The 15,398-nt window shown below is 44.8% G+C and overlaps 1 protein-coding gene across 7 annotated transcripts; it reads right to left on the bottom strand.

The window, feature by feature from the left end:
• Positions 1-1,143: 1,143 nt before the first annotated feature.
• Positions 1,144-15,040, bottom strand: ZCCHC8 (zinc finger CCHC-type containing 8). 7 transcript variants are annotated; one of them, XR_011560033.1, is made up of 15 exons: positions 14,677-15,003; positions 13,088-13,130; positions 12,327-12,401; positions 11,594-11,699; positions 11,396-11,473; positions 10,415-10,518; positions 9,718-9,783; positions 8,134-8,197; positions 7,393-7,535; positions 7,049-7,191; positions 4,570-4,691; positions 3,114-3,197; positions 2,900-3,014; positions 1,872-2,736; positions 1,144-1,768 (listed from the first exon to the last, which is right to left on the bottom strand). XR_011560033.1 is itself a non-coding variant. In XM_070763257.1 (14 exons), exons 1-14 carry the CDS (start codon positions 14,855-14,857, stop codon positions 1,949-1,951), a joined length of 2,112 nt encoding a protein of 703 aa, XP_070619358.1. In that variant the 5' UTR covers positions 14,858-15,040; the 3' UTR covers positions 1,144-1,948. The 7 variants fall into 7 exon arrangements, 6 of the variants coding, with proteins under 6 accessions (XP_070619358.1, XP_070619360.1, XP_070619361.1 ...); XM_070763257.1 differs by having other exon boundaries at positions 1,144-2,736; positions 14,677-15,040; XM_070763259.1 differs by having other exon boundaries at positions 1,144-2,571; positions 14,677-15,037.
• Positions 15,041-15,398: the final 358 nt, after the last annotated feature.

The raw sequence follows: 15,398 nt of genomic DNA on the forward strand, positions 1-15,398 counted from the left end.
TCTGGGAGTGGAAGTCCACAAGTCATAGAAGAGCCAGCATTGCCTACCCTGGTCCTGCTTGGGCAGAGGGTTAGACTAGATGACCCACAAGGCCCCTTCCAACATGCGGCACATCCTGATCCACCAAGGCTGCCAGACACCTGTGGCCAGAAGAACCATCAGAACAGAAGCGAGCACTCCGCCAAGCCAGAGCTGCAAATGGTCAACAATGGTGCCCACACAGATCTGTCCGACATGTGACAGAACATTTCATGCCTATATAAGGCTCACCAGCCACCTATGGGCCTATCGTGGACAGCCTTGTCAAGTTAGATGTCAAGGTCCTCTTCAAACATGATGGACAAACTTCAGACTAGATCAGGGGTAGGCAAAGGTTGGCTCTTCTATGACTTGTGGACTTCTACTCCCAGAATTCCTGAACCAATCATTGCTGGCTTGGGAATTCTGGGAACGGAGGCCCACCTATCAAGGGTAGGCAAGGTTGGCTCTTCTATGACTTGTGGACTTCAACTCCCAGAATTCCTGAGCCAATCATTGCTAGCTCAGGAATTCTGGGAGTTGAAGTCCACATGTCCTGGAATAGCCAACTTTGCCTATCCCTGGACCAGATGACCTTACATGGTCCCTTCCAACTGTCTTTTTCTTTCTTCTCTTCCTTTCCTTCCTCTTCCATTAAGTCTTCTTCCCTCCTACACAGACCTAGTTTTCTCCAGCTTTTTCCCAACCTCCAATTTGGGAATGGTGGCTAGGGAATTCTGGGAGTAGAAAACCCACCATGTCTTAAAAGAGTCCGTTTGGAGTGAGCGGCATAGAAATGAAATAAATAAATAAAATAAAACAGGGAATCGTATTGATGGCTTTCTGTCAATATCACTAAGTGTTTTATTCAATGGTGAGTACCAGTAATAATGGTGAGTAAATGGTTGTTAATGGAATGGGAATTGGTAATTTAGGGTTTTAAAGTGTTAAGGGAAGGCTTGTGATACTGTCCATAGCCAAAAATGGTGTATTTACTTCCGCATCTCTACTTCGCGGAAATTCGACTTTCGCGGGCGGTCTCGGAACGCATCCCCCGCAGAAATCGAGGGAACACTGTATAGGCTTTTCTAAAGCTCGTCTCAAAGCTCACACGCGTACACAAACTTATGAAAAAAACCCATTTTTTTTATTAAACCCCTGTACACAAGCACAAATATATGTACAGCAAGTTCGAAGATGACGATGTGACCGAAACAGAAAAAAGCCGGTGTCGGTTGTTTTGTTTTTAAAAAAGAAATAAAATCCCCTAAATCTCTTTTAAAAAAACTTTTCAAAAAAGGATGTAAAGAGAATGGTTGGTTCATCCCTGATTATCCCCATCGGGTCACCACAACAATTTCAGGGGAAACGTTTTTAAAAAAACCCACAGAAGTCCTTCCGAAAGCTGCGGACAAGAAATGTATTTTAAGAACGGTCAGCTCCCTATTGAAAGCACAAGTCCGGCAGAGACAAAAAAACTTCAGTTGGCAGAGCGGTGTGTGTGTGTGTGTGGGGGGGATTCAGGGGTGTCTTTAATGCAGGATTGGAGAAGATGCATAATGTCCATTTGTGTATTTTTCATTCCGTGGATCGGTGGACGTATCCGTCCTGGTTCGAGGTCAAAATGGAAGCCCGTCCCCCAGATTTTTTGTCAAAACCCCCCAAAATTACTTGGTTTTAGGAAGAACACAACACCTGCTTTCCGTCTGCCGCTCAATTTGTGCTTCAAGGCAGAGGGGGGGTCTCCAACCTTGGCCACTTTAAGATTCGCGGACTTCAACTCCCAGAATTCCTCGGCCCGCAAAGAGTTGAAGTCCGCGGGTCTTAAAGCGGCCAAGGTCGGAGAGTCCTGCCTTAAAGGGGAAAGCACCCAAATCCTGATTTTGTGATATATATATATATATTTCTGTCTCTAGCCCGAATCAGGCTGTTAAAGGGAAACCTTCTTATTCTTCAGTTGGCTTCGTGGGTATTTTTTCAGCACACTCCTTATCCGCAGGTAAGTCCCAGTGGACTCCGACATGTTGTCGTATTCGAAAGGGGTGATCCCAGCGGCGAACTTACTCATGTCGGGAACGAGGCTGAGGGGCTTGGAGGAAGGCGGCTCGCCGGTGTTGGGAATCGCGGGGACGTCGCTATGATTCAGGGGGGCGGCGGGATCCGAGGTCTCGCCTAGGCCTTCGGAGTCTGTGGGAATGGCTTCTTCCGCCTCGGTTGTTAAATCCACCAGTTCAATGGCCTGCTGAGGGCCAGGTTCTTCGGCGGCCTGGGGTGTCTGCTCAGCCTTGTCGTCGGGTTCGGCCTCCTGCTGTCGGCGATCTGCTTCCTCCAGGGGAAGGGGGGGCTCCGTCCTGCAGGGGGACGACATCCCAGAGTCGCCGGCCAGGGGAGTCCCCGCAGGGTGGTCCGAGTCGCTGTTGCCGCCCTCCGCCTGCTCGAGGGCGGCCCAGATCAGCCGCTGCTGCTCCTCCAGTTCTTCCAGGGTCAAGGTGTCTTCGTCCATGGCGGAATCCTCCGGGCGCGTCCAAGGTGGGGTGTCGCGAGGCAGGGCTGCTGGCACACAAGACAGCGGTTGAAGAGGAGTCAGGCTGGGGGGAGTACCTGGAGGGGTGCCCTGCGGCAGAGGGGGGGGAGTGGCCATCAGCGGAGACCCCGGAGGCAACGGAGGTTGGAAGTGGAAGCCGTCGTAGGTGGGAGGGCTATGGGGCATTTCTAGATCTGAAAGGAGGAGAAGAGCAACGGCTATAATCACTCGCCTGCCTCAGGTCCGAGCTAAGATGGGTGGTTTCTACTGGGAGCTTCTGGAATTGGAAGGAAAAAAAGCAAAACGGGGAGTGAAATTTTTGGAAATGGAGGCGGCTTTTTAAGAGGGAAGTTTTACCGGAGTCGATCTCCATGTCGGCTAGCGAGACCTCTGCGCTGCTTCCTTTCTGCCGTTTCGAATGATGGGAGCTCTGATGAGAGGAGGCCCTTTTGTGCCTGGACTTGAGGTTGGTCTGAGGGGGCACAGTCAGAAATGAAGGAGAGAAAGTAAGAACCCTGGGGTGTAACCCCCTCTTCCACCCCCACCTGGGGAAATATATCAAAATATTCACCGAATGGTAAGTGGAAAGATAATGAGCGAAAATCTCTTTCTGCTGGGATGGCTGGAGAGGTATGGAGCCAAACATCCTCCATTCCTGTGTTCCCCCAGAAAAAGAAAGAAAGAAACTTAGGAAATCAGAGAATAAATGTCCAACTTTTATATACACGCAGGGGAGCTTTGCTGTGTTATCTCCATAAAAAGAACTGGGGCAAGAAAGAAGGAACTCCCATCAAAGTTACTGCTGGGATGAGCACACCCATCGTCTTCCCACTGGTCCTTTCTAAAAACATTTAAGACAATACAGGAGCTACAGATATTCCTCATCTTGTGACCGTGCAGGTTGTTAAGCATGAATAATAATTATATGTTAAATTACTAACATAGATTTGGGGGGGGGGGGGGTGTTGGTGTGTGTGTGTGGGTTATAGATTAATTTTTTTTGTATTGGATTTTAACCAAAATTGTTGTAGCACTAGGAAGTTTAAAGGAAACCTCTATTTGTCAATACAGTGGTACCTCGACATACAAGTTTAATTCGTGCCAGAGCCGACCTCGTATGGCGATCAATTCGTATCTCGAACCAATGCATTTAGATTTGGCTTTTCGCCCGGAGATAACTGGAAAAAATGGAATTCTTGCGCCACCTAGTGGGCGATCGGCTCGTATCCCGAATTTAAGCTCGTATGTAGAACAGAAATTTTGCTTGCTTCTCTACTCGTAACTTGGAATACTCGCATGTGGAGCAGCTCGTATCTAGAGGTACTACTGTAGTTATTTAGCAAACTAGATGTACTATATTCTTGAGTTTAAAGTAAACATATAATCTAAAAATATGAAAAAAGTAACTCCAAATAGACTTATGGCAAGAATCCCTAGTTTATTACACTAAGTAGGAGGGCTGTGTAGAATATTAATTCATTAGCCAGTACTTTTTCCATTAGTCTTTTTAATTGTTATATTTAGTATATTTCTCGTTAACATTTCATCCTGATTAGGCAAATATTCTGAGCTACCTTCCTCAACCTGATGCTTTCCCATAGTGTGATTAGAAGAGTTGTGGACTATGAAAAGCTATTCTTACAGGATAATTAAACCTGCATTTCTTGCTTTTAATAATGGGGGGTTTAGTGTTTTTTAAATTATTAGATTTGTTCTTAGATTTGTTCTTATTGTTGTGAGCCGCCCCGAGTCTATGGAGAGGGGCGGCATACAAATCTAATAAATAATAATAATAATAATAATAATAATAATAATTTTACAGCCTTTCTTGCCGCAGTTTTAATATGAATCCATTGCCTGCAAAGAGACAATTTTTTTTTGCTGGAAAACGAAAGCAAAAAACTGCACATTTATTTAAAAACTTTAATAAACGTTGGTTATGTGATTGTGGCACACCGCGGATGGCGTTAAAAGGTGAGCCAGCCTAGGTGGAAGGTCAGGAAAAGAGCGAGGAAGTGGGCACTTACGTCTGCGACCCCGCTTGGAGTGGACATGTTAAAACCTGGGTAGGTGATCAACTTGGAGAGGTCGTAAGAGACGCACGGATTCTGCTGCTGGGATTCCTCCTCCGCGTCACTGCTGGGCGACACTGTAAGAAAACAATGTCAGTCGTGGAAGACGTAACTGGCAAAAGGCATTCTCTCGCTTCGGGTCATTTTGACACCAATCCGCGGGCACCTTTGATTAATTGAACAAGGCCCAACAGAAGCTCAGAGGGACAAGCTCCCAATCTCGGCCATCTAATTAGCCACGGGTTGAAACTGGGCTGAATAAAAGCCCTGGCTGTCCAATCAACACTGTTAGTATACTGTATGTTGGGTGTTGCCATACAGGAGCTAACAATGTAAGTATAAGACTGTACCTTTAAGACTCATTTGCTGGTTGGCTGTAAGAGGAAGCCAGCGATGTTCCCCTTTGGGGAGTTTATACTAGAGACTTATATTTACATTTGCTGTGTGTATATTTTGCTGTGTGCATTAACTAAACAATGTCGTTTGGCGGGACCCAGGGGAAGAGCCTTCTCTGTGGCGGCCCCGACCCTCTGGAATCAGCTCCCCCCAGAGATCAGAGTTGCTCCCACGCTCCTTGCCTTTTGTAAGCTTCTTAAAACCCACCTCTGTCATCAGGCATGAGGGAACTGAGATATTCTTCCCACCTAGGCTTATAAAATTTATGCATGGTATGTCTGTCTGTATGATTGGTTCTTTAAATTGGGGTTTTTTAAATTACTTTTAATATTAGATTTGTTTATATTGTCTTTTTACTGTTGTGAGCCGCCCCGAGTCTGCGGAGAGGGGCGGCATGCAAATCTAATAGATAGATAGATAGATAGATAGATAGATAGATAGATAGATAGATAGATAGATAGATAGATAAATAAATAACCTGGTTTGTAAACTATTATTAGGATTATATGTGTATGATATTGGACTGTGCAGCTACTATTGATTATTTGCCTATTTGCATATACAGTGATCCCTCGATTATCACGGGGGTTACATTCCAAGACCTCCCGCGATAATTGATTTTCCGCGGTATAGTGGTGCGGAAGTAAAAACACCATCTGCGCATGTGCGCCCTTTTTTCCATGGCCGCGCATGCGCAGATGGTGGAGCCGGGGAACGACGAAAGTGCGGAAGCCGACAAAGATTGCTTTGAATGTTGGCTGCCCCCACCCCCCCAGCACCCGCCCGCCCGGCCGCTCGCTCGCCGCTCGAGAGCAAGAGGGGGAGAGATAGAGAAAGAGAGAGAAGGAAAGAAAGAGATGAGAGAGGGAGGAAGAGAGTGTGAGAGAGGAAGAAGCAAGATAGAGAAAGAGAGAGAGAAAGAAAGATGAGAAAGGAAGGAAGAGAGTGAGAGAGAGGAAGAAAGAGAGAGAGAGAAGAGTGGAAGGAAGAGAGAGAGAAATGATAGAAAAAAGGGGAGAAAAAAAGAGAAATGAGAAAATGATTAAAGCAGAGAATGACAGGAGAGAAAGAGACAGAGAAGTGACTCTTGGTGATGACGTATGACGTCATCGGGTGGGAAAAACCGTGGTATAGCAAAAAACCCGTGGAGTATTTTTTAATTAATATTTTTTGAAAAACCGTGGTATAGCGTTTCGCGAAAATCGAGACCGCGAAAATCGAGGGATCACTGTAATAATATTGCTCTATTTGGTACTGTCTGATTCATTGACTGACTAACCCTCATTGCTACATTAACTCTACTTAATGTTTGTTGAAGGTTTATGACCTAGACATTCCAATAAACACGCCACGCTAAGCCATGGTCTCCTGCAGCGGACTGTTCTGCCTGAACCTGGGGGTGGACTGGAAGACCTCCAAGGCCCCTTCCGACTCTTGACGTGAACAACCTGTCAATGTTTTTCAACCTAGGCCAGTGACGGCTGCCACAGGTGGCACATGGAGCCATATTTGCTGGCACGCGAGCCATTGCCCTAGCTCATTGCCCTAGCCGCCCCGAGTCTTCGGAGAGGGGCAGCATACAAATCTAATAAATAATAAATAGTAATAATAATAATAATAATAGCTCAGCTCCAATGTGCATGTGTGTGCCAGCCAGCTGATTTTTTCTCTGGGAGGGCGTTTTTGGCTTCCAAGGAGCCTCCAGAGGGATGGGGGAGAGTGTTTTCACCCTCCTTTGGCTCCCGGGAAGCCTTTGGAGCCTGGGGAGGGCAAAACACAAGCCTACTGGGCCCACCAGAAGTTGGGAAACAGCCCGTTTCCATCCTCCTGAGGGCCTCTGGGAGGCGGGGGAAGCTGTTTTCGCCTTCCCCGGCCATTGAATTATGAGTGTGGGCACATGCGCATGAGCGATGGATCTTTCGGCACCCAAGGGAAAAAAAGAGGTTCGCCATCACTGACTTAGGCAAACCTGAACATGTTGGGCCAGCTCCCTTCAGAACGCTGCCTTGTACGAGCAAATGGAGGTTCTTCCTTTTACCTTTCCCGTCGTAGAGCGTTAATCCAGATTTCTCCATTTCTGCCTCTTTCAGCCAGCCGGGTGGATAACCTAGTTGCCGCATGCGATAGATAAAGGGAGGGAGCGTCTTCTCGGTGACACCCAGGGCATCCTGGAGTTCCTCGCTGTGCGTGGTGGACGGGGAAGGAGGGAGGTAAAAAACACAACGAAATTGAGCCGCGGTTTTAGCAATTTGGTTTCAGACTGACAACTGAGAAAACACAATGCACGTTAGAGTTAGGTAAAGGAATCACTGGATCAGTTATTTGTGTCCCCCTTTTTTTTGTGAATTTGAAATTGTGGCTTCAATGGAGGTCTACCTGTACCTGATTATTCCTGGTTTGAAGCATCCAAATCGCTCTTCCACTTCATCCGCGTGGTATCTCTGCTGGAAATTTGTGCCGCCTGCTTCTCCGCAGGCATCCATAAACTCTTTTCTTTTTTCGTTTATGCGGGCAGGGTTTCGCGGCTAAGATTAAGAGAGGAGGCGGTGGGGGAAAGACCATCGGGACGCTACCAAGTGCCAAGAGCCACTACCGGTAAGGCTGTGGAAAGCACAGGCTGCAATATGTCCTTAGAAACATAGACACATAGAAAACTGACGGCAGAAAAAGACCTCATGGTCCCTCTAGTCTGCCCTTATACTATTTCCTGTATTTTATCTTAGGATGGATCTATGTTTATCCCAGGCATGTTTCAATTCAGTCACTGTGGATTTACCTACTATGTCTGCTGGAAGTTTGTTCCAAGCATCTACTACTCTTTCAGTCAAATCATATTTTCTCATGTTGCTTTTGATCTTTCCCCCAACTAACTTCAGATTGTGCCCCCTTGTTCTTGTGTTCAGTTTCCTATTAAAAACACTTCCCTCCTGGACCTTATTTAGCCCTTTCACGTATTTAAATGTTTCGATCATGTCCCCACTTTTCCTTCTGTCCTCCAGACTCTACAGATGGAGTCCATGAAGACTTTCCTGATACGTTTTATGCTTAAGACCTTCCACCATTCTTGTAGCCCCGTCTTTGGACCCCTTCAATTTTGTCAATAATATCAAATTTTGTCCTTACCTGTGGGCAATCTTTTATCTGGTGATCTTCAGAGCCACAGTTGAAACAGTGAGATCTGGGCCTGCTTTATTAAAAAAAACCCACACACAGGCACACATTTAGAGTTGTTGACACTCTGTGACTTTATATATATATATAAACTTGCTCTAATCTTGGTGCCCCGTTAGACGTAGCAGCACAAAAGGAGCAAATCAATAATGCCCAATTTTAACTTTGAAGGTGGAAAAACTCACACCACAACGGCGATGAAATGGCACTGGACATATGAACAAGATTTGATGTGAAATGAATAACTGATAGTCGGGCACTGGATGCCGGGACAAATTTCTAAGCTGACTGTGAGGCAGGCAGCAAGTAACAGTGCTGCTTTTAAGTGTCGCATCACAACTTTTGCATTGCTGCCAAGGAATATTCACAGCCATGCTTTTTCAACAGCTAACAAAAGAAAAAACAAGCCTTTTATCAAAGTTCTGAGCTGGAAGACAGAACCTATAACTGAGATTAAAAAAAATACATTCTATGTACAAGTCAGTTGGGTTTGCAATATATGAACAAGCTAACAATGAATGCTTGTATGTATTGAAGTACTATAAAAAAAGGAATGTAAAGTGTATGTATAAGTCTAAGTCTAAACGCTATAGCTTTAAGAGGTAGTGCTGCAAATTGCCATAAGAGGGAGCCGGAGAGCCATTGATAACTCAAGGGTTCTGCACACTCCTTATCACTATAGGCCACATATGACAGTTTCCAAGATTCTAATTCTCTTGAAACAGGTGGCCATCAATATTCCATTATGTCATTTTAAGTCCAACTGAAAAATTTACATTAAACTGGCCTTTTTAAAAATTTCCCTCCCTAATCCTATCTATTGCTCTCTACATGGGGCGACCTTTGAAAAGTGTTCGGAAACGTCAGATTGTGCAGAATGCAGCTGCGAGAGCAATCGTGGGCTTCCCCAAATACGCCCATGTTACACCAACACTCTGCAATCTGCATTGGTTGCGCATCAGTTTCCGGTCACAATTCAAAGTGTTGGTTATGACCTATAAAGCCCTTCATGGCACCGGGCCAGATTATCTCCGGGACCGCCTTCTGCCACAGGAATCCCAGCGACCAGTTAGGTTTCAGAGAGTTGGCCTTCTCCGGGTCCCGTCAACTAAACAATGTCGTTTGGCAGGACCCAGGGGAAGAGCCTTCTCTGTGGCGGCCCCAACCCTTTGGAACCAACTCCCCCCAGATATCAGAATTGTCCCCACCCTCCTTGCCTTTTGTAAGCTCCTTAAAACCCACCTCTGTCGTCAGGCATGGGGGAATTGAGACTTTCCCTTCCCCCTAGGCTTATAAAATTTATGCATGGTATGTCAGTATGTATGATCGGTTTCTTAAATTGGGGTTTTTTAAATTAACTTAAATATTAGACTTGTTTACATTGCATTATTGTTGTTGTTAGCCGCCCCGAGTCTACGGAGAGGGGCGGCATACAAATCTGATTAATAAAATAAATAAATAAAATTGCTAAACTATCACAAGATGTACTTTTTAAAATAAAACCAGAAACATTTGTAGATTTAAAGAAATACAAACCTTTTAGACTTTACTTGTATCTCTTGTCCATCTAGAGAAAGAATCTGCGTGAAAACTTGCTGGTATCTTAAGAATTCAATAAGGAATTGCCATCGTATCAAGCAAAATGCAATCGTAGGGTTTGCCTGCCTAGGTAATAGGAGCCACCACCCAAAAGGCACAAACTGCTTTTCAGAACAGGGCACGGATCAGTATTATCATCAGCTTCATTATGATAAAACCCTGACTGAAAACCTCAGCAGTCTCAAGACTGGGTGTTTCTTTTCTCTGCAAATTTTGTCTGATCAATGATCCACCCACGGATGGAAACCAATCAAGGAGAGAAGCCACCTAGAACTAAGGAGAACAATCCAGAAGTTGTGTGACTTCCAACAATGGACGTTCTTAAGAAGAGAGATCAGACAACCATTTGTCCTAAATGGACTAGGTTTCCTGCCTGAGCAAGAGGTTGGACTAGAAGACCTCTAAGGTCCCTTTGTTATTCTGTTAATGCCAATCCCTTGCCTTTCCAGAAATGCAATGTAACAGCATTTTAAATCACAGCAGGAAATCCCACCCCATCCCACCCCCGGAAATGTTTCATTCAAACCAACGATGGGGCACTAAGAGGTTGAAGATATATAAATGAACTGTTTTATGGCTTCAAGTAGCAAGGCTTGAGGAGGAAAAGGGAACAACCGTTAACTAAATAGGATACTTGGGTATTTCCCATCCATCTGTGAGCTGAGGGTTTTCATTTAATATAGGCTGCCCCAGTTTATCAAGACAAAAATTGGTAAAATAGAGAACACTTCCTACAACCTGGAGAAAAGAGTCAAAAAGTGTCAGTAGTTCAATCAGACTAAAACATCACACTGGAAATGTACTTAAATATTTCACAGATGTTAAGTTCTGATATAATTAAGTACATTAAATAAATGGCTTGAGAATATGGAGATTCCCAAGTAGTATTTAAACGTTCAATCAATTAATGGAAAAACAAAGTTTTAGGACTAAGAACAACAAAACAAAATGTACATGAGCCATTTTTATCAGTTACCAATTGTTTCCTAAGGCCATAAACTAGAAAAACTCAAACCACTCATAATACTCAAGAAACAAAAAAGAACTTTGTTACACCAACACTCCGCAGTCTGCATTGGTTGCCGATCAGTTTCCGGTCACAATTCAAAGTGTTGGTTATGACCTATAAAGCCCTTCATGGCACCAGACCAGATTATCTCAGGGACCGCCTTCTGCTGCACGAATCCCAGCGACCGGTTAGGTCCCACAGAGTGGATCTTCTCCGTGTCCCGTCAACTAAACAATGTCACTTGGCGGGACCCAGGAGAAGAGCCTTCTCTGTGGTGGCCCCGACCCTCTGGAACCAGCTCCCCCCATAGATTAGAATTGCCCCCACCCTCCTTGCCTTTCGTAAGCTACTTAAAACCCACCTCTGCCGTCAGGCATGGGGAAACTGAGATACACTTTCACCCTAGGCCTTTACAATTCTATGCATGGTATGTATGTATGTATGTATGTTTGGTTTTTATATTAATGGGTTTTTAATCGTTTTTAGTACAGTATTAGATTACTATTGTACACTGTTTTATTATTGCTGTTAGCTGCTCTGAGTCTCCGGAGAGGGGCGGCATACAAATCTAATAAATAAATAAATAAAATAAATAAATAAACTTACGTTAAAAGCCTCTTTGACTTTTTTGGACACGTTTGAGCTTGTTGCTTTATGATCCTCTTCCAGGACAAAGCTAGAAGGCTAACAAAACGAAAATCAAGCTTACAAAGTCAAACCAGGGTTCTTCAATCAAGTTCAGGAGTATCAGCACAGGATGAAAAGAACTTTATAAAAGAATAATAAGCCCATCAAGAGAAATACCTGCGGCTTAACATTGAAGCAGGCCTTGTCCAATTCACTCCTGCGTTGCTCCTCATACTTCTGAACTAAACTGGACACAAATTCTTCTACTTCATGATGGTATTGCCTATATAACAGATTATTAAAATATAGAATGGATCAATTGTTCTATTTAGTTTCTTAAAGGACAAGACTAAGGATTTCTGATACTGCATTTATACATAACGAATGCTGCAAAGTTCTCTGGGACCAAATAATAGGTGGATTGAATTACCAAAGAGAAAGCTATACAGTAGTCCCTCGCTATACCGCGCTTCACCTACTGCGGCTTCACTTCATTGCGGGTTTCTGAGGAAGTTGATCGGCAGATTTAAACAGCCTGCCGAACTCGATCGGCAGGTTTTTCAAAAAAAAAAAAATATCTAAAATTGTAAATACTGTATTTAAATACTGTATCTAATATAAATATTGTGTGGGAAGGGTTTATAAACACTTAAAACAATGAAAACTTACCAAACAATTACAATATAAATACTTAAATAAGTACTATCAGTCGATAAATTCCCCATCGCGGATTTCACCTATCGCGGCCACGTCTGGAACGTAACACCAGCGATAGGTGAGGGACTACTGTATGGGCAATTTTTAAAAAACCTCCTTTAGCAGGAATCCAGTACACTCATAAATCTGGATGCACAATTCTTCTAGTTTATGATGCATACCATTCTGAACTCAGCCAATACAAGATACTCACTTTGAAACAGTATTATTCATGAACAAGATCTGTAACAAAGGCCCGTCAAGTTTACAGTCATCCACTGTTAGTCCACTAAAAAAAAAAAGCATTACATTAATTTTACAATGTGAAAGTAGTTTCCTGACCCTTAAAGAATAACTTTAGTGTCAATTAATCAGATTATTACAAGTCTTTCATTTTCTATTTTACCTCCTGTTATTTTTACACTACGAAGACAGCTTTGAGAGCCTGGAGAGAGATCAGATCTGGTTTACTTCCTCAATCCTCAGTCCCACAGAGTGGGCCTTCTCCGGGTCCCGTCAACAAAACAATGTCATTTGGCGGGACCCAGGGGAAGAGCCTTCTCTGTGGCGGCCCCAGCCATCTGGAACCAACTCCCCCCCCCGGAGATTAGAATTGCCCCCACCCTCCTCGCCTTTCGTAAGCTCCTTAAAACCCACCTCTGCCGTCAGGCATGGGGGAACTGAGATATTCTTTCCCCCGAGGCCCTTACAATTTATGCATGGTATGTTTGTTTGTATGTATGTTTGGTTTTACAAATAAGAGTTTTTAGCTGTTTTAGTATTGGATTTACATGCTGTTTTGTATTATTGTTAGCCGCCCCGAGTCTACGGAGAGGGACCGCATACAAATCCAATAAATAAATAAATCTTTCATATAAATCTCAATGCATTTCATAGCCTATTACTATTACAAATCTACCCAAAGACCCTCTGCTTGGCCAAAACATTGCAAATAATTGAGAAGGTGAAACCCACCTTGGTCGAGTCAGGATGTTCAGTTTCCTTCTGAGTTCCTGATGTGAAAACGATTAAGGAATGGCCAGGCACGATAAAAGGAAGTGAAGCCATTGGAATCCCTGCAGCCTTTTCCCCTCGTCTTCCATTATTATTATTTTATCCCACCTTTTTTTTACACAGGACTCAAGGCAGATAAAATATCTAATTCCACACCCTCCTGGTTTTTGAAAAGAATTTGAAAACCTGGTTCTGGCTATTTGCCCGGAGCTTGCCACACAAATTTGGGATTAGTTTATTATGATTATTGTTATCCCACTATTATTACTTTCTAAATTAGACCATTGAAGGCTCTTCCCTCCACCTATCTAGCTTTAAATTATTCCATCCTTGCTTCAACTGACTCTTATATGCCTTTTACTGAGATATAACGAGGGGTGAAATAAAGCAAGTTCTGGAGACGTGGTAATGGAAATTTTGAGAAGTTTGGAGAACCCGCAAATATGAGGACCCGGATTGTGGGGGCAATAGGCTGGCTCTGTTAAAAAGTGCTAATGCTAACATGCTGTAAGCCGCCCTGAGTCTAAGGAGAAGGGCGGCATAAAAATTGAATGAATGAATGAATGAATAAATAAATAAATAAATCCCCTTTGGCTGGCCCCAGAGTGGGGTATGAATGGAGATTTCGCAATATCCTTCCCATGCCATTCCCACCAGAAAACAAGTAGTTAAAAAAATTGGATTTTACCACTGGATATAATATGTGCACAAGGTTATGTTTTTAATTGCACCCCACCCAGGGGTCCTCTGGGAGTCAGCTAGAATGTCTATAAATTTAGAAACATATAAGATTGATGGCAGAAAAAGACCTCATGGTCCATCTAGTCTGCCCTTATACTATTTCCTGTACTTTATGTTAGGATGGATATATGTTTATCCCAGGCATGTTTCAATTCAGTTCCTGCGGATTTCCCAACCACCTCTGCTGGAAGTTTGTTCCAAGCATCTACTGCTCTTTCAGCAAAATAATATTTTCTCACGTTGCTTCTGATCTTTCCCCCCAACTCACCTCAGATTGTTCCCCCTTGTTCCTGGGTTCACTTTCCTATCAAAAACACTTCCCTCCTGAACCTTATTGAACCCTTTCACGTATTTAAATGTTTCAATCATGCCCCCCCCTTTGGGGGGCATGACTGAAACATAGAAGTCAAACTAGAAGCATAGAAGTCAAACTAAATAAAGAAAGAACTCCTCAACAGCCCTGTGACTAATGGAAGGACTGCTGTGATTCGTTTAACAACTGTGCCCACAAAATAGGCCGTAAAACGGGGCAAAACTCAGCGAGTGTCCGGTTTAGCAACTGAAATGCTGGGCTCCCTTGCGGACGTAACTCGAGGACTGTCTACATTTAATCCGGATTTTTTTTGGGGGGGGGTCCATTTTGGGGGGGAGAGAAGCGTAGCGGGCCCGGGACCCCCCCACCCCCCCAGCGGTGCCCCACCCCCCATGAAGGCCGCTCCCCACGCCGCCGCCTCAGGCGCTGCCCGCAAAGGCCCGAGGCGCGGCCTTTCCAGCCGGGGCGGCGTTGCCCTCGCCCCGCGTCAGGATATTCTCCGCCCGCAGCTGCCTAACGGTCTCCTCGGAGTCTCTCAGCCGCTCGCGGAGCTCCGTCATTTCTTCCTCCGGGCCGGGCGCCAAATCGGGCGCCTCCTCGTCGTCGTCGTTGTCGTCGTCGTCGTCCTCTAGCTGCTGGAAGAGCTCCCGGTCGCCGAAATCCACTTCGGTCGCCATTGAGGCGCGAGGCGAGGCCAAGGCCGCGGGGAAGCCCGGAGAAGGCCTTCACGACCGGGCTCTGCCGCTCAGCCCAGTCTCGGGCTTCGGCCGAGGCCTTTTTTTTTTTCCGCCTCAGCGCTGCAAGACTACCGCGCCCGGCATGCATCGGGGCGACGGTTAGGGCAGCTGCCTATTGGCTCCAAGAGGATGCTGGGAGTCGTAGTTGGACGGGGGAGGAGGCGCGATGCATGCTGGGAGGGGAGCACTTCCGTTGACAGGGGCTGTGGCTGCTGGGCGTTTGGTTCTAGTCTAGGATGATGGGACAGGAGATGCCAGCAATTAAGGCATGCAAAGATGTTATAAAAACAAAGGCATGCATTTTTTGAGGTTTTTTAACACTTTAATGGGATATTACCAGTACCTGCTACTCTTTTGATATAAAACTGCTTCTGAGGATACCATCAATCATAGAACACGCTTCCTGATTGGTTTTGGGCCTCAAATTCTAAATAAAACTGCAACTCTTGAACACTTGCGATCCTCAAATTCGGGGAAATAT

The sequence above is a fragment of the Erythrolamprus reginae genome, chromosome 10, assembly GCF_031021105.1.
Source record: "Erythrolamprus reginae isolate rEryReg1 chromosome 10, rEryReg1.hap1, whole genome shotgun sequence".
In the NCBI taxonomy this organism is placed as follows: domain Eukaryota; kingdom Metazoa; phylum Chordata; class Lepidosauria; order Squamata; family Dipsadidae; genus Erythrolamprus; species Erythrolamprus reginae.